Source organism: Carassius carassius, chromosome 31, assembly GCF_963082965.1.
Source record: "Carassius carassius chromosome 31, fCarCar2.1, whole genome shotgun sequence".
Taxonomy (NCBI): domain Eukaryota; kingdom Metazoa; phylum Chordata; class Actinopteri; order Cypriniformes; family Cyprinidae; genus Carassius; species Carassius carassius.
In genome coordinates this window covers 14750383-14768752 of record NC_081785.1, presented here as the reverse complement: position 1 = coordinate 14768752, position 18370 = coordinate 14750383, and the positions used below count along the sequence as shown (strand labels likewise).

Here is an 18370-nt window from a genome sequence, read left to right as displayed (position 1 = left end):
AAGGTCAGCGTCACCTCGGCCACTGCAGAGCCACATATTCAGTTGTAGCTGTAAGCCAGTGAGGTCAGGACATTGACTCAGAATGTAAAGAGATATATTGTGTCAGCACAAAACAGACCAGACTAATAAATGCATAACTACAACATGCACTTAATATCAGATACCTAATTGGATAGAGATTTTTTGCATTAAATTGATCAAGAGTTGATAACAAACACTGTAAATGCTGTATAATTTTATGTTATGATTTCTATTTCAAATAAACACTGCTCTTTTGAACTTTCTATTCAAAAAAGAATCCTGAAAAAAGTGGTTTCCGCAAAGATCAGGACCAGACATACTGTATATTTATAGATAGATATAATATATTTAAATATAATTGTGAGAATTGCACAATATTTTACAGATTTTTTAATCAAATAAATGCTGCCTTGGTGAGAATAAAAGACTTCTTTCAAAAACATGAAAACAAAAAAAATCTTATACCAACATTTGCACATTTTTCGAAACACAAACAAAACTTAAATAACTTGATTTTATTTACATGTATTTATGATTTCTTGAAAGATATCTGACTTCACTCACGTTTCAAATTTTTCTTTGGTATATTAGCAATATATGATTAATTGTTTATGTGTCCCAACCAGGACACATAAAGATTGATAGGAATATTCATCACTTTAGATAGACACTGATTTTTCTTTCTTTGATTCACAAATAGTGTTGTGAACAATATCTCTCCCTTTCACTAGAAAACAATAAGGAGAAACAGACCTTCAGATTTCTAAGTGTGGGGTATTAAAATATCAGATGAGTCCCACCCAGACACAGGCCTGATAAATAATACAGCAGCCAGCCACTCTACTGTGTCTGCTCAAACATATGTGGCATATTGATCTGTAACATGTCTGACCCAGCATCGGCTCCAAAGTGTGCCGATATCTGTGTCAGAAAATTGGGCCAGTTCCAGCACAATGAGAAATACGATCCCCTACAGCACATCAGCAGAGACTCCTGAGCCCATATTGGGATTTGGGATTGTATTTTTACAACCTGGCATAAAGAAACTCTCTTCTGTTCTCATCTTATTGAGTGCTGAATATGGTGATGTACATATTTATTTGATATGATATGATGTACATATATTTATGTACTATGGAAAATCAACGCTCTTCAGCTTGGTTTTTTCTGTCATGCTGCAAGACTCATTCCAGAATTACAACACTGGGATTAACTTCATCTACCGTTTTGACGGTGGGCTATTCAATCTGCGCAGGATGCAAGCCAAAACTAGAGTGGAGGAAGTCACTGTTCGAGAACTTTTGTTTGCTGATGACTGTGCTCTGGCTTCTGGCTCAAATAAAGATCTACAGGACAGTATGGACCACCTCTCCTCAGCTTGCAACAACTTCGGCCTAACAATCAGCACAAAGAAGACTGAAGTCCTATACCAACCTGCTCCTGGGAAACCCTACACTGAGCCAACCATCTTTGTGAATGGGCAAAAGCTTTCAGCCGTTGACAAGTTTATTTACCTTGGTAGTACACTATCTCATGCTGTGCACATAGATGATGAAGTTAACATCAGGATTGTCAAGGCCAGCGCAGCCTTTGGACGTCTACGTGACTCGGTATGGGAAAGGACTGGCATCAAGCAGGAGACAAAACTGAAGGTCTACCGGGCTGTTGTCTTACCAACTCTTCTGTATGGGTGCGAAGCCTGGACAGTCTACCAGTGCCATGCCAAAAAATTGAATCATATCCACCTGAGCTGTCTGAGGAAACTGCTGAGGATCAAGTGGCAAGACAGAATCCCTGACACGGAAGTCCTCAGCAAGGCAAATATCCCCAGCATCTACACCATGCTTGCGAAGGAACAGCTTAGATGGACTGGCCACGTGACCAGAATGCCCTACGTGAGACTTCCAAAACAAGTCTTTTTTGGCGAGCTGAAAAATGGCAAGTGTGGTGGCCCCAAAAAGCGCTACAAGGACACCCTTAAAGCTTCCTTGAAGAGCTTTGGACTCGACCTGAAAAGCTGGGAATCCCTAGTACAGGACCGATCTGCCTGGAGAAGAAAAGTCCAGGACGGTGCAGTCCTCTGTGAGAGCAGTAGAAGCTCCTGTGCTATCTTAAAGAGGCAGCAGCGCAAATCTACCAAGGAAGGACATGTGGCTGTACCTCAGAGCTCTACATCCTCCCTGACCTGTCCAGTGTGCCACAGGGAATTCCGGGCTCGCATTGGCCTCTTCAGCCATCTGCGCACTCATCAAAACCCAACAAAATGACAAAACGTGCCATGGTCATCATCAACTGTGATGGACGAACAAGAAGAAGAAGACATATTTGTTTTACAAAACTGCTGTATGTATTGCATACATTTGTTAGAGTTTTGTAGTGGACACTTTTTAAGTGCCATGTTGGTAAGTCAAGTGTTGTAGATAGGCTACCATGTGTGCAGACATGAAAGACAACCGTTTTTGGACTTATTCCCAGACTGATCAACATTTTGATATCAGATGTTTTGCTTTTGAATTAATTTTATAGAAATTATACACACTTCTCAATTAGACTTCAAACGAGTTCATGGCAATTGTGTTTATGTGTGTGTGTGTTTGTGTATGTATATATATGTGTATGTATATATATACATATATAAAGTGGCAGTAAGACCTTTACAATGTGATTTCTAATTAAAATAATGCTGTTTGTTGTAACTTTACATTCATCAAAGAAAAAATAAAATTATTCCTCAAAAACATTAAGCAGCTGTTTTCAACATTGATAATAATAAATGTTTCTTGAGCACCGAAAGAGCATATTAAAATTATTTCTGAAGGATCATGTGACACTGAAGACTGGAGTAATGGCTACTGAAAATTCAGCTTTGCCATCACAGGAATAAATTGCATTTGAAAATGTATTAAAATAGAAAAGTAATTAAAACATTTTTCAGATTTACAGTATTTTTGATCAAATAAATGCAGCCTTGGTGAGCATAAGAGATTTCCTTTAAAAATAATACTCATTATGTTAATTATTTTATTTTATTTTTTTAGCTTCACACCCTCAATTTCCATTGACTTTGTTGGAAGAGCAGAGGAGAGCAGTATGAACAAACTGCAAAACTTCTCCATTTGTGTTCCACAGAAGAGAGGCGAGGGCAGGTAAATGATGACAAAATATTTTTGGGTAAAACTGAGGTCCCAGTCCTCTCAGATTCCTTTAGAAAAAAAGAGTTATTATCATTCAAACTAAAAAGAAATAATGAAACTGTGAATTGTAGCAGAATCTGCAATGTAAAATAATAGTGCCATCTTGTGGTACTACATAGTATCTCAGCCTTTCATAAACTGACACTGGAGAGGGGAAGGGAGGGTCTCTTGGGAACTTGATGATGATGACAAAAAAATGTTAACACTAGGAAGTGCAGGTCTGTGCCATTCATAGAGAAAGAGGTGTGTGTTTATGAGTGAGATGTGTGTATACTTCCTTGAGCACCTGTTTGTAGCACAAAGCCTGTTTGTAAGTAATTACACTAATTAGACCGCATTAGAAGTGTTTATCTCACCGTATGGACTGTAGGCCAACTTACTAAATCAGTATGTGCTACTGTCCAACACTTCTGAAGAGAAGCTGAATGACTGCCTCAAACACAATCACAAAGCATTATTGTAATATTAGGACTGTTGATTGATTTTAAAATGAATATTTACAATCATATTTGGTATCATTTTTCTTTTCTTTTTGCTTTACTGGCAGTAGCATTTGAACCGTGTGAATGCCACAAGTTTGTGTGAAACCTAAAGATCATGTTCTCCAGCACAATTTGAGAATCCAAAATTATCCAAAGAGAATCAAGAACTGAATTTTGATGAGCGTGGACTGTAGGTCACATACGGTTTTTCAGAGACATCTGTCTGCACATCTGATGTAAGTGAAGGGAGCAGCTTGTCTGGTGGCTGGGATGAGATTTTAACACAGCCCTAAGAAATCAGCTATATGTCGTCTGCCAAGAACCTTGAGGATTAGTCAACATTGTAAGGCCTAAACTAAAACTCTGCTCTAAACAAGTCTGTGCTAAGACTATGACTGCATATGAAAAAGGATTAATATTACATGCAACATGTATACATAGACTATTAAGTTCTGGAAAATCTGATTTGTTTATGACAACATATTACGACATAAATTAAAATTTTATAGTGTGTGAAATCACAAAAGCACATTAATTATTACAATAAAAAATGAAGATATAAAAGCAAATGAAAAATATTAGTAAATACTATAATAGTATATAAATAATAGTCCTAAAATAAATGGCCTGATTCATGAACAAATCATTTTTTGAGTCAGATTGCTTGGATTTTTCTGTTGTATCGGCAAGCTTTAAAGTTTTTAGTTCTTATTCCTTGATATCATCTGGAAAACAAGGGTCAGTATGTTACTCAACATATTTCCTTTTGTATTCCACAGAAGAAAGTCATACAGATTTAGAATGACATCAGAGTAAGTAAATGATGACAAATTTGCAATTTACGTTGAAATATCCTTTAAAGACCAGAAGAACATCTCTTTGAATAATCCTCTATTCTCTAATGGAGCAGATTCTCTAGAAATCTCTCTTTAGTTCAGTAACACTTGCAGCTATTGTGTATCTCAGCACTAGACTTGTCATGGCCTGCCACCTTCCAGACTTCAAACACCATCCTTCAAACTGGGCAACACATTAAACTATACTTTAATCATTGCTCTTCAACTTTTCGCCACCATAAACTTGTCAAAACCCATCAGAGTTTCAAAAGATCTATAGCTCTGAATTTTAACACCTGCTAATACTGCTAGCCATTCTTTGTTATGCCAACAAAATTATAAATTGAGATAATTCATCTTTGAGGACCAGCTTTTGCACTTAAGCTGCATACAAGAGCAAACTAGATTTGAAGCGCTACCTTTCCAGTCGTGGCAGGACGGACTGAAGGTGTAGTTGGGCTGGCCCTGCAGTGGGACGCCCTTTCGAGCTGGTGGTCCCGCCCAGGGTTTGGGTGCCCATAGTGCATTTTGCTGCTGGTGAATTTTGGAGGTGAGGAGTCTGCGGCGAAGGCTGCCCTCCGTCTTGGGCTGGAGGTTCAATTTGCGAGTATAAAGTGGAAGAAGTTCATCTTCGTCCTCATAGTAGGTCCTTTTCCAGCATTTCCCAGCTGGTTCAGTAGAGAGGCAGTGCACGTATGCAATCATCCTGTGCTTGACAGAAGTATCTCAGCTTAAGTCCAGTTTAGGACGTTCAACCACAGGTTCCCACATCCACCCTTTTCCTTTTTATCTCCACAGATCCAGGAGAACTAGGCGTACAGAGAAACCTCCACAAGCACTAGATTTCCACAAGTCACCAATCATGCTAGAGTTGGACAACATTCCGCAGAAAGATCAGAAGGATCAAACACGAATCAGTGAAAACACATCTTTTGTTGTCCTCTCACTACCAACCTTAAGCTTTAGACTGAGAGAATGTGCAAGTTAACTTGCTTGTATAATCTGTAAACCAGGATTATCCTTTTATATCCAAGTGCTGCTGAAGGCAGGCTTTGCACTACAGATGGTCACCTGGGAAAAGGTGAAAAACAATGCTGCACTAATTACAATTTTCTTTTCTTTTTACCTAAATGCTTAAAAAGTAGAGAGAGAGAAAAAGAAAAATTACTTTTCCCTTTGACCTCTACTGGAACTATAAATAATGTTTAAAGTGGCACAATATTTTACACAAAACAATTTTTTTAATTGATAGTCTTTAATAAATAAAACCAAAATCTTCCATATCTTCTTGAAACCCACTTGAGTCACTTTCACAGCTGTTTGTGGCCATAGGATAAGTAGAACATGAAAATCAGAGAGGCAGCGAGGGAGAGAAATATGATAAGAGCAACAGATAGTTGGACAGAAAGAGCATTGTAAAGTTATCTCTAGCAAATATAACTGTAGGAGTCAAGAAAATGAGTTGAGCCCCTGGATGGGTGACATAAATCTGGGACTGGAAAGATATCCCTCACCCTGTTTGCATAGACAAGCTGGATATAATATACTTGTCCATTTCATTGTGATCAGGTCTGATTAAACTCCATCCGGGGTCTAATCCAAACCCTTGAGCTCAATTCTTTGGATGACCGCCAAAGGCAGGAACTGGACCAGATGAGAATTCCAGCAACCAGAAGCTGTCCTGCCAAAAGCTTAAACTTACATACAAGCACCCTGGCCCAAAGACAGCTTTTCACAGAAATACTATCACTTCTACATAAATCTAGGCTTATCATTTAACATGCCTGGCAGCAAATGTTGAATATATGTCCGTTCTGTGTGCTGTGTAACATTTTATTGTAGTTTACCCAGTGATGTGGCCACTTTGAGAGTTTATCATGGAGCAGAAAAGTCAGAGTTTTCTAAGTCTCTTTCCCAGAAACATATTTTGTTGCAAGCAGTGAAGTATGTGTTCGTGTGGTCATTGCTCACATGGTCTGCAAAGCATCTGGATTCACTTAATTAAATGAACAGTTAGGCATTTGTGAAGATGCAGTGCAAATTTGTTAAACTAAGAGATGTAGCCCTTTTTGTGACAGAAGAAATTCGAAACGGCATGTTTATAGATTTTCTTGAGTTCTTTATGAATAAAAGAAAGAAAGAGAAAGCCAAACAAAATTCGAAACCTAACAGAATCCCACTTTCTTCCAAAGTTTCTTTTTCATCCTACAGAAGAAAGTAAACTTAAATTAGTTCCTCCAACGAATCACACAAACCATTGGCTCTGAAAAGAGATTGTGTGCCCCCACTAGGTTCAAGTTCCTGCTTGCTTGGGCGCACAGACTTCAAGGTTGGGGGGGTTTAACCAAGGTCAACCTGGTCTCATAAAAATTAGTACCTCTGTGCACGTTTTTACGTACCTTACACGTACGTAAATGTCCACTGAGTGGCGTTAAAACACTGGTTCAATTTGTGAACCCTGGCACGTTTTTATAACGCTGAAATAGCTACGTATTGCAAACCCTAAACCTACCCGAAAGTGTCAACAAATGCAAAACCGATATAAAAAATGATTTTGCGGATGCAACTGTGCCTTAACTTTAACTTCCTTATATGCAGATTTGAACTGCTTTGTCGAACCGTGGTTACACGGGATACGAACTGGAGCTCCTCGCCTCACAACTACGTCTCCATACTCTATGAGCTACCGAACAAACTGAGCGCTTATGAAAACCCATAGAAATGAAGCTGGATATGTGCGAAGCTTATGTTCAAAAGCATCAGTTTTCAAATCTCCCAGCATATTAATATTGTTTTGAAGTCATAACATGAAATTGTGCGAAAATTATGCTTTATTAATCAAAACTCTGTAAATTTGTGTGAAAAGGAATAAAAGGTGTCGAAGTTTTACTTCCTATAGTGTTCATTTATTTGAGACCTCCAGTCCAGTCTCCAGTCATTGCCAGTCATTTAATATCCTGTATACTACTTATATCAACCATAACATGATAAATATTATCAGCTTATCCTATAGGCAAGAATAAAAAAAAATGGAACATGCCTAATCTCAAATCAGGTCTTACACAATTTGAGGAGTTCATTTCATCATAAAAGCTGCTGTCATTACAGAAAAAGGAGGGTGTGCACAAATGTACATATTTCAGATAACACTTTACTTGTATATATAGATATCTGTGCACATCCATGTCCAATATGAATTATTGGAATGCCAGCTTAAAGCTGTTAATGACATTCCCTCAGTATTCCAGCATTTAGACCACCAGTGTTCCCAGCTAGACTGCAATATTCTTATACAAAGATTACTGTTAGTAAATTTGAGGACTGTGAAATATTTGATCTGAACTTTAATTTTGTAACTACTACACAGTAGTGCTGGTACACCATATACTTATTTTAAGCAATGAATAACTTGAGTTCAAAAGACATTTGTACAGTGGAAAACCACTGTCCATTAAACTCATTTTAAAGATGCTCTGTATCATACACTCCTACGAAGAAGCATCTTGGAGAAGGAAAGCATTTTCAGCTTTAGGGGCTGCTTTTGACTACATTTCCAAATCCTCCCATCTGCCAGTCTCTCAATGTTTTGTCCCTCATTCTTTCCACAGTGTCTTAAATAATGCAATAACATCCTGAGACTTTGATTCAACAATAAAATCATCAACTACTGTAGATTCCATCATGAAATCATCCGTTATGGCTTTTCTGACATTAAAAATGATCTTTCTTTGCTTATTATCTCAACCCTGAAAATATGTGAAGAGCAAACTGTGAAGGACTCCACCAATGCTACATGGCTCAGACTCAGAATTCCACTAATGTGGAAGGAAGGGTCAGCTCTGCACACGCCTAGCGACTAAGACCCTCATGTGGGGCTGACATATCTGGAATGGCCATCATTCTTCAGGCTCCAAGCCAATCCTGGCTAATGTCCATGATTCATACCTGTCACAGGAACCATTAATGCCTCATGTGAAAAGGGGAAAAAGTGCATAATGAGATATTCATGCTTGCATTAGATTCAAATCCAGGTGTTTTAATAATTAAGCCTGGATAATCACTCAGAGATTTGGAAAAATGATCATCCTGACAGCAGAGACACCTTTCGTAAGATGCCATCTTCTGCATCTTCAGGGAAAAATCATTCTACTTTAACAGATATGATGAGATGATTGGTCCTATGGGTAGGACTGCAAAAAGAGCGAGACAATAATTGGATTACATCCAATCAGCTGCTGTGGCTTTTTGGAAAACAGTATGGAGAAAGGGAGGCGGGTACCTTTATCTAGGTCAAGGAAGCTTAATTTATTTCTAAAAAATCTTACACAGAAGAGAACTTTCAGGCTTTTAAAGTAAATTACACTCCACAAAATACCAGTCCCTGCCTCCCACGAGAGTCGTCTCCACTTCTCATTCAAGTCACAGAAGGATGTTGATTTGATTCAAGACCTGAGGAGCAGCTGATCAACAGAATGCTATTTTAGCTCCTCATCAGGGAGCCGCTAAACCGTCTCTCCATCATGTGACACTTTAAGAGAAGCCTGTGGGCTGTGGGTCACTGTATGCATTTGCACTCAGTGATTACACCTCTGACAACAGGAGTCAGTCCATAAAGCAACTTTACTGGTGTACAATTAGCTTAAAAAGGAAAATCCACAAGCATTTTTGAGGGAAAAGGAGGAGCGCTACTGGTGTTGATTTGAGTGATATGAATGCACTTGTTTTGGAGCTTGACTTTAAAACACAAGCCTGTTTCAACCTGCACAGAGCTGACGGCATCCAAGCTCATATAGTGCTGCTGCTGTTTTTGTAAACAATTCTGTTCATAAAACAATGAAGTACGCTTTAGGCCAGTTTTCATGCAGTTTGGTAGATCTGATCCATTACATATCTATATCAATATTAGTTATGTAAGATAATACTGAAGAAAAAAAACTGTATATATAAAACTATATAACCAAACTAACCAGCAAAATTAATTGTTTTAATAAAATAAAATAAGTTTATGAAGTTTAGTAGGGAGATTTGGGCTAGTTGTCACAGTTCATCTATCCAAAAGAAACACACTCATACAGTACATATATACACACACAACATTGAAAAACAAAAAAGCTTCTATATTTCTATTCTATATCATAGATTGATAATGCACCCAAAAAAAAAAAGAAGTCTGTCGTCATTTACTCATGTTGTTCCAAACCTCTAGAACTTTTTTCTTTACATTGAAGTATATCCTTCCTTTCCACCATTTTTCATATGATAAATGTAAAAGAGAATTGCGACGGTCAAGCTCCACATTGACAAAAAGCACCATAACTTTTGAAGCTTGCAAGTTTCAGTCCTCATTCATTATAACTACACAGAAAAGAGAGACCTGCACATTCTTCTAAATTTATTTTCCGCATACCGGTTTGTAAAGCCAAGAATGAGTAAATGATGACTAATTTCTATTTCTGAACTATGTCTCTAAACTAAGCACAATGCATTTTATATGCTATTTAAAGAGCAAATGAGGAACACAATGCCAGCACGGAGCCAAAACAACAAAGAATGACAAATCTGCAACACTTGCAACTCAAACTTGCCTTTCTAAAGAGAAATTTGCCATATAATCACAGCTCGGTACAGTTCACATAAAAGACTGATCAGATAAAAGTGTCCTCCTTCTTTATAAACAACCACGCTCTTATCACCTCAAAACTCTGACACTGTCACCATAACTTTTCTGACAGACACCCCCCGCCCCTGCCTCCCGGCAGCCTGCGAGCCACACTTCCTAGCAAGAAAACAAAGGAACCGGAGGAGAGAGCAGTGCTTTGAAACTGAGCAGGACGTTTAACTAACAGCTGAGCCCAATCTCCTCCCTTTGTCTTCTATCAGGGAACTTTTACACTCTGAAACTGCAATAACTTGTGTATGTCTCCTAGCTGTTCTTTGTCTTTGTTTCTTCCAGTTTTGAAGGTCTGACACTTACCTCTCAGACAGAACATGGTCTCCTGCCTTTTCCACTGTGTGTTGGTATTTTCTGGCAAGTGTCAAGAGTTTTGCAGCACACTGTCCTCACACAGCACAACGTCCCAGAGAGAGCAGCTGCCTCCCTCCCGTCCCTCCAGAGCACAAACACTCACACAGGTTCATAGGCACTATCTCTAGACCCCTCCCTCACTTTCACCCACGTACACACACACACACATGGTGGCAATCTGCCAGCTCATGCGCCCTGGGAAAATGTTATCCAACCCCATAGTCCAACCATTCCATAGGACTGACACTGCAGGACAAAGGACAGAGAGGTGGAGAGACTGTGTGAGAGAGAGACTGACTGAGTCAGGGAGACCCCCTTCTTATTTCTCTCTCTCTCTCTCTCTCTTCATCCCCAAATACAGCACTGCAGAGCATTGATTGTTCTTAACTTAGCTGTCAGCAGTTCAGCCGTTGCTGGCATTTGACACACATGAAGTTAAATATAGCTAAATCTCCTCAACTCAGTTGTTTGTTACAGAAATAAAAGGTCACTGTCCTAGGGTCATCGGCCACTAATGCTTAGTTTAATTGCCAAAACACAAAAAACATGCTTTGTGTGCTGCATTTTGACCATTTCATGTGCAGTTAATCTGACAACACCTGGGTGCAAATAGGATGCTTTGGCTTATGAAATCAAACTGTTAACTTTGGACCCCTTTACAAGGAAATCCCTGACTATCACAAGGTAAATTAAATCATGTTGCTGGGAACTTAGTTTTAAATTCTGCTGGAGTTTTATTAAACCTGTGTGATAGACCTAATAAACATGGTTAAGTGAGACTACAAATTTTGTTATTATAATAGGATGAATTTGTCAATTAATCAATAAAACGTTTAAAAATAAATACAATGTCTAGGTCATCCCAAAATCAAAAGAAGAAATTATGCTTTGCATAATTATTTTCATGAAAATTAAGCATATTTTACCCAGATTCTCATTACCGTAATTTGTCTAAAATGTCATTACCATAATGCCACATAAAAAAATAATAATATATATTTAAAAAATTATAATAATTGTGCAAAACTGTCAGGAAAATCTCATCAATCCTATGACAGGCTTCTTTCTCATAAAGTGAAACACTATTGTTTAAAATTTTGGGGCCAGAAAGATATTTTTTAAGAAATTAATACTTTTATTTAGAAAGGATTCATGAAAGATCAAAGTGACAGTAAGGACATCTGTAATGTTACAAAATATTTATATTTCAAATAAATGCTGTTCTTCTGAACTTTCTATTATAAGAATCCTGAATAAAATGTATTATGGTTTCCATAAAATATTAAGCAGCACAACTGTTTTCAGTGTAAATGTTTCTTGAGCACAAAATCAGCATATAAATTTAATTTCTGAAGGATCATGCGACATAGTAATTGTTAATGAAAATTCAGCTTTGGCATCACAGGAATAAATTAAATTTTCAAATATATTAACATAGAGAACAGTTAATATGTGTAATAATATTTCACAATATTACTGTTTTTGATTGATTAAATAAATGCAGTCTTGGGGAGCCTTTCTTTCAAAAACATCTTACTGAACTTTTGAACACTAGCAAAGTAAAAAGGTGAGAAAGTAACATTCTTGCATGTGCACTGACAATGCCCTAACCTGACACTTTCCCTCAAAGCCCTGAGTGGAGGACCATTTTAAAATGCCCCTTCTAGTCATGATAAAACCCTCAACAAAACTGAAACCTCTTATGTTCTCACAGGCGATATTAAGGAATGACCACAAACAGCTCATTAGACAAACCTCTGCTTACCTCTGTGATGGAGAGGTGCATAAACCCACTCATCATAGTCATCATCAGTATCCAGCTGCTCTCTGTGGCAGGAGAAGAGGCGTGCATGCTGCTCGGACAGAGTGGAAAGACCCGGAGCACCGAGGGTTCGTGGTACAGGGTGACTTTTGCCATCTGCCAACTCCCCCCTGTACCTCAGAAAGCTCCTCTCTCCCCACATCTCCAACAACCAGCAGCAACAAAAGCCTGACTTGAACCAAAGAGTCAGGCACGTCTCCAAATGCCCCACATTTACTTACAAAATCCAAAACAGCAGCTTAAATCACTCTAACATGGAGGGAGGATTTATAAGCACGCTTGCAAAGACCAAGGGCGGGTCTTTCTAGAATAGCCATGGTTCAAAATATAATGTTGAAATTGTCCTCATAGACTGCACTACGAGCAGTGCTGGTCGTCAACATGCATTTAAGCTCCAAAAATACATTTTTCTTTGTCTAAATGAGATTGACTCCAAACAAGCAAAGTGTACTCTCAAGAAGTTCTTAAAAACTTTGGACAGAAAGTGAGGAACTTCCTCTGCTCCCCAGCTGTGACACGTCGGTGTGCTGGCATGAGCAAGTGTGTGTGTGTGTAAGTGTGCACACCAGCTTGGCTGTGTCTGCTTCAGCACAATTTCTGCATGCTCATTCTTCTGGTGGAGCAAAATAAAATCCATTTATCATGCTGCTCAATAAATAAGGTGATTTGAAGTAATATTAAACTGAACAGCCCCCGGCTAAACCACAAGATTCTCACACTCCTCCTGTATAATCGTCATAATGCAACACTTTAGCGTTGTCCACACACAACCTATAAATAGTAAAAGCTGATGAATCGCTTTAGAGTGTATCACAGGTGACCAGGGAAAGGTTCTAAGACCTGAGACATAGTGTGTCTGTTATTTTAATGAATTTGGCATGCTTATTTATCTGTGATGAATACAAACTGATAGTACAGAAACAAGTAATGCAGATGTATCCACTCTAAAACCACTGAAAAATCAGAGAAGACATGAAATGTTAGTTGTTTATTGACTTTTTATCTGCTGCACTAATAGTAAGTATTGTTTTCCGAAAAGAAACACTATATTTTAAATCTCACATCTCTTTCTTAGTTCAAGACTGTCTTGGGATATAAATAAATATTTATGTTACTCATACAATCAGCTAATGGTGTAAAAAATGAATTTCAAAAGTTTCAGAGTTCCAGACTCTGACTAAAATGGTCGCTAATGAGATAAAAATTTGACAGTTTACAGTTGTTATGGGTGGTTGTGATGTAAGAAGCACATGATAATGGAGAACACAGGTGAACAGAATGAACTAATCAAGGGAGCATGGAAAATTAGGTCAAGAAACAAAACAGGAACAGAGAAAAACTAACTAAAAGTCTATGACGGTTACAGTTCTCCCCCCTCCCGGAAGGTGCGTCTTCGCCGCCTAAAGTCCAACTGAGGAGGAGGGTGGAGGCTCTGGAGGAGGATGTGGAGCAGGAAAAAAGGCAGGGACTGGGAGAAGGTGATGGGAAGAACCATGGTGAGAAGACAGAGGGAGGAGCCTTGAGCAGGAGGAGCTAGTTGTTGGTCCAGAGGCAAGCCAGTCTGCGGGCCCAAGGTGGAGTTGAGGGAGGAGATATGGAGAAGGCCTTGCCAACACCCTGGGGACAAGTGATGGAGACGGAGCCACTACATTTGAAGACCCAGGTGGAGCAGATCAGACAGAGACCCAGGGCGACACGTGAGGTCCAGAGGACTAAGGCAGAGCTGATGGCTCAGTCAACCGAGGCAGAGACAGGGAGACATTTTCCCAGGGACCTGGAGTGACTGGGGACAAGGCAGCGCTGGAGGGATGGAGGAGCCTGACACAGCCAGAGGTACAGAATGACGAGGCAAAGCCAGAGGAGTGGAGTCCCAAGGCGATGGATGGTCGACAACTGATCAAGGCAGAGCCGGAGGGACGAGGGAGCACAGTGGAGCCAGTGGGATGACGGGCCACAATGGAGACGAGGGGGCTAGGAGCCATGGTGGAGCCAATGGGTCAGAGGACCAAGGTGGATTCCAGGACGAAACCAGCAGAGACTCGGGAGATGTAATGTATAACTTGGGGAATTACCTTCCCTACCCAGTCAATTAAGTCCTCTTTAAAATGGTCCATTAGTTCCTCATAATATAATCAAGTGACCAGTTGCAGTTCAACCCTCACCCCTGCTCAGACTGATGTGGTAAAATACACAGAGTAAGCAGTCAGGGTAATGAGTCAGGCACGCGAGATGTAAAATTCCTGTGTGTGGTCTTCCAGCAGATGGTCACCCTGCTTCAGGCATAGCAGGGCAACAGCAGGAATATCCATAGTGACGGAGGGAAAAACAAACAAAATGCCGCAAAAACATTTGATAAACTTTATCAGTCCTGTATTCTGTTCCGGTGATGGTGCTGTAAGTAGCACATGACGATAAAGAACTAAAAATTACAATCTTTTTAAAAAATCCACAGAAGAAACACTTGAGAAACTCAAGCAGGACAAAGGAACTCTGGAGAAAACAGGGCTAAAATGAACAGAGACAAACAAGATAATTAATCAACACAGGTGAACAGAATGAACTAATCAAGTGAGCATGGAAAACTAGGTCAAGAAACACAACAAGAACAGGGAAAAACAAACTAAAAGTCTATGACCGTTACAAAAGTCTACTCAGGAAAACATTGTGTAAGTCCATATGCATAGGCGTCGATTTCGGGGGGGGACGGGGGGGGACACGTCCCCCCCAGATTTCGTCATGAGTCATTTTGTACCCACCACTTTTTTTTTTTTTTTTAAAACCTCGAGTTCAATTTAGCCGTTCTGCTGCTGCGCTGGCTACACGCCTTTCTGTTCATTAAAACTGCAACAACTGTAACATTGGGATACGTTCTAGGTTGGGGGAGGGGGAGGGGGAGTCATCGTGTCACTGAGGCAGGTGCAGCTCAGCTGACGTGCGTAACTGCTAGCTAGCTAGCTAGCTAATAACATTGTTTGTCAAAAAGAGTGACAGAATGGGTTATTCATTTAGCCGATAAGATACCGCACTTACTGTGCATGTCTGCTTGGCTTTAAAAAAAGCTCTGATGTCCTGTCCACTTCTTTTTGACATAATGCTGTTTTTATTTTCTCTATATGACTATCGCGCTTCTTTTTTTTAAAGAATGTTTTTCAAATGAGTTGACAGTTTGGAATGGACAGTGAACGAGCGGGAACGAGGCTACCTAGTCTTTGCTGGGATTGGCCAGAATTTCTGGCGAATGTATCATAGACGAGCAAGTCATTTAGCCTTCATACAATATCACAAGGTTGCATCCTAGTGCCATGGACTATAACATATCAAAGTGATAACCTGTGGAACAAATGGATGTTGTTGTACACACAGCATGGGTCTGCATACCATTGACACAAAGGTAAGACGCGATAACTTATGTTTATTAAGATTTGCTGGTATTATGGCTAGGTCTTGTGCATTTGCACACAAGGGATCGGCTGTTTTAATTCTTCTCTTGCAATTAATGTTACGTTAGACTTCCTTAGCCACCAACTTAATTAGCTAGTTACGGTTTGCGTTCATACAGCAAGTATTGGGGGAGATGATTGTTGAGTAGTCAGTATCTTGTTTAATTATTGCTTGAATCTATTGCTGAATTCTGGAATAGTTGTGATGATGATGATGATGATGATGATGATGAGGAATGGAACAAGTTTTAGTCAAAATGCCTGATGTAGATTGGATGGATCTGTGCTACACGTATTTTTGCTTTTTCAATCTTGATAAAATTTGTAGTGCTTAAGTTGTGTTGTGTGTAGATATGGTAAATTGTACTGGGAATTAAATAAAATTATTACATGGCTTGGTTGAATTCCACTGTAGAATGAAGTCTGTTATTTCTTGATAATAATACCGTTGCCATGAAAAACAGAGCGTTGCTATGGACGCGGCAGGATTCTAATCGTAGAGACGGAACTATTTTCTTTAGCGGAAGCAATACAATCGTGTTTAAATCAATAAACTCTTTTTTTAATTTTTTAAATTTGGTGGGTAGCCATGTAATAAGCGGGATAATGTAGAGCGAGGCCCGATTTTGGTTTAGATTTTTTTCCCCGTTTTCCGTGGTTATAACAAAGCAACATGAAAGAGAAATTTGGTAATCATTGTTTAGGTACATTAAACCACGTCATGGCCATGTCATATTGTCAACACGGTACTTATATGATGATATGAAGCAGATTAGTGGGTCATATATCATATGTCTATTGCTTTGTACGGCTTTCTTCTTCATAAAACGAGTCGGACATCACATTTTTGTATACATTTTTATTTATTTACATTAATAAGATACAGCACGTCTTTCAAAACATGACCTGCGCGAAAGAGAAAAAAAATGCATCATTGTACCCAGCACTTCTGAAAATGCACTTCTGAATGTGTCTCTGTCCCCACCACATTTCAAACCAAACTGACGCCCATGTCCATATGCTCTTTCATCTCATCTCAAGGCATTAGTACATTTAAATTACATTAAAATTGGTGTATATGTATTTAACTTGCAAGAACCGCTGTAGCGCAAATTGTGATTTCTGATTCTGAAACAATTGACTATTATGAACCAGTTCTTTTTAATGAGTCAGTGGAAAAGATTCATGAATTTGAATGAAACTGTAATGGATTTGTTCAGGGGTTAGCACTCAATAAATCATACAGAGCCATTACTGACTCTTTGTTGTATTCATAAACCGAGTGAAATTTATATAGCACAGATCAGCTAGGTAGCAATCAGCTAGGTAGATCAAATAAATTAATCTGAATGAGTCTTTTTTTTCCTTGTGGGTGAAAAGTTTGGTACATTCCGACCATTGACCTATATCAGCGCACCCAAATAATGTCTGATAATAGTGAGAACATGTGTGCCAGTTGGCACAATCAGCTTGCCCATAGTCAAATGTGTCCCAAAAGCTTTGAAATCAAGCAGCAATCCAAATGTTCTAGACTGCTTTACATGGCATTAATCTGGAAGCTACACACTGACCCTTAAACTCTCTCTGATGGTCTTATGTTTTTGTACACTACAATTCAGTAGAAATGCATATAATATGACACTGGCTTTAAAATTGATGATTTAAATTTATATGGAAATATGTTCATTGTATTTATATTAATTCAATACCACTTTTTGTGCTCTTGGAATGCTTAGATGAATAATTAATGTCTAGTTGCTGTCTAGTTAATGTCTAGTTTCTGCCGCTTATGGGTGTTACAGAAATGTCAGAATAATAACTTAATTTTGGCACTATTAGGATATTTTCTGTTTATGTCTGAACATTACTGTACAGTAGCAAACATATTTCAGCCACAAGAGGGTGCTATGAATCCATGAATACATTCCATTTAACTCTTTGAAATATGCCTAAAAGGAAAATAGTGTAGTGAAGCCAGCTACCTAATTTGTTAGTGTCAATCAAGCACTAACTCAAGACATCATTACGTTCTGTAGAGGCGGCTGTTCCTCATATTCTGGGATGAAATTCAAGTCTATAAAAACATCTGATAAGGCATGATAAATAAAGAGAGGGAAACATAAACTATCAAGACAGAGCTAACAGATACCTGATACAGAAGCTTATCTGACACGCTTGGCTACCTTCCTGTTTACACAAGATTTTCATTCCTGCACAGTGTTTTTGTGCCATTTTGCCCCACATTTCATTGAGGGGCAGTTTCAGTGTCCAGCTAAATACATAAGCATGACTTTATCACTCTTAAGTATGCAATTTAAGATATTTAAATTAAAAAATGTTTTTCAATAACAGAATTTATTTTAAATAAGAATACATTTTATTTTTAGACTATAATTTGAGTTTATTTTTATGACAACTTTCCTTTTGAAAGTTTCAATATAAACGCATTAAAAACAAATAAAGATTAGTTTGGTTTTATATTTCAATGCATAAAGAAGCATCGAATGAAATGTAATAAAGCTTGTGGTTTTCAGTAACTATTGGAATCTC

General features: G+C 38.7%; 1 protein-coding gene across 8 annotated transcripts in view; it reads right to left on the bottom strand.

Moving 5' to 3' along the window:
* LOC132111616 (NHS-like protein 1) overlaps positions 1–18370 on the bottom strand; it is a 48067-nt gene that overhangs the window by 20948 nt on the left and 8749 nt on the right. For 2 of the 8 annotated variants that reach the window (XM_059519072.1, XM_059519074.1), the window contains exon 1: positions 4953–5513. The exons of 2 other annotated variants lie outside the window; for them this stretch is intronic. In XM_059519072.1, the coding sequence (XP_059375055.1) occupies positions 4953–5238 (286 nt within the window). In that variant the 5' untranslated portion in view covers positions 5239–5513. Of the gene's footprint in view, positions 1–4952; positions 5517–10507; positions 10646–12323; positions 12738–18370 lie in introns of those variants that run through there. 4 more of the 8 variants (XM_059519076.1, XM_059519078.1, XM_059519081.1 and 1 more) reach the window with 4 other exon arrangements.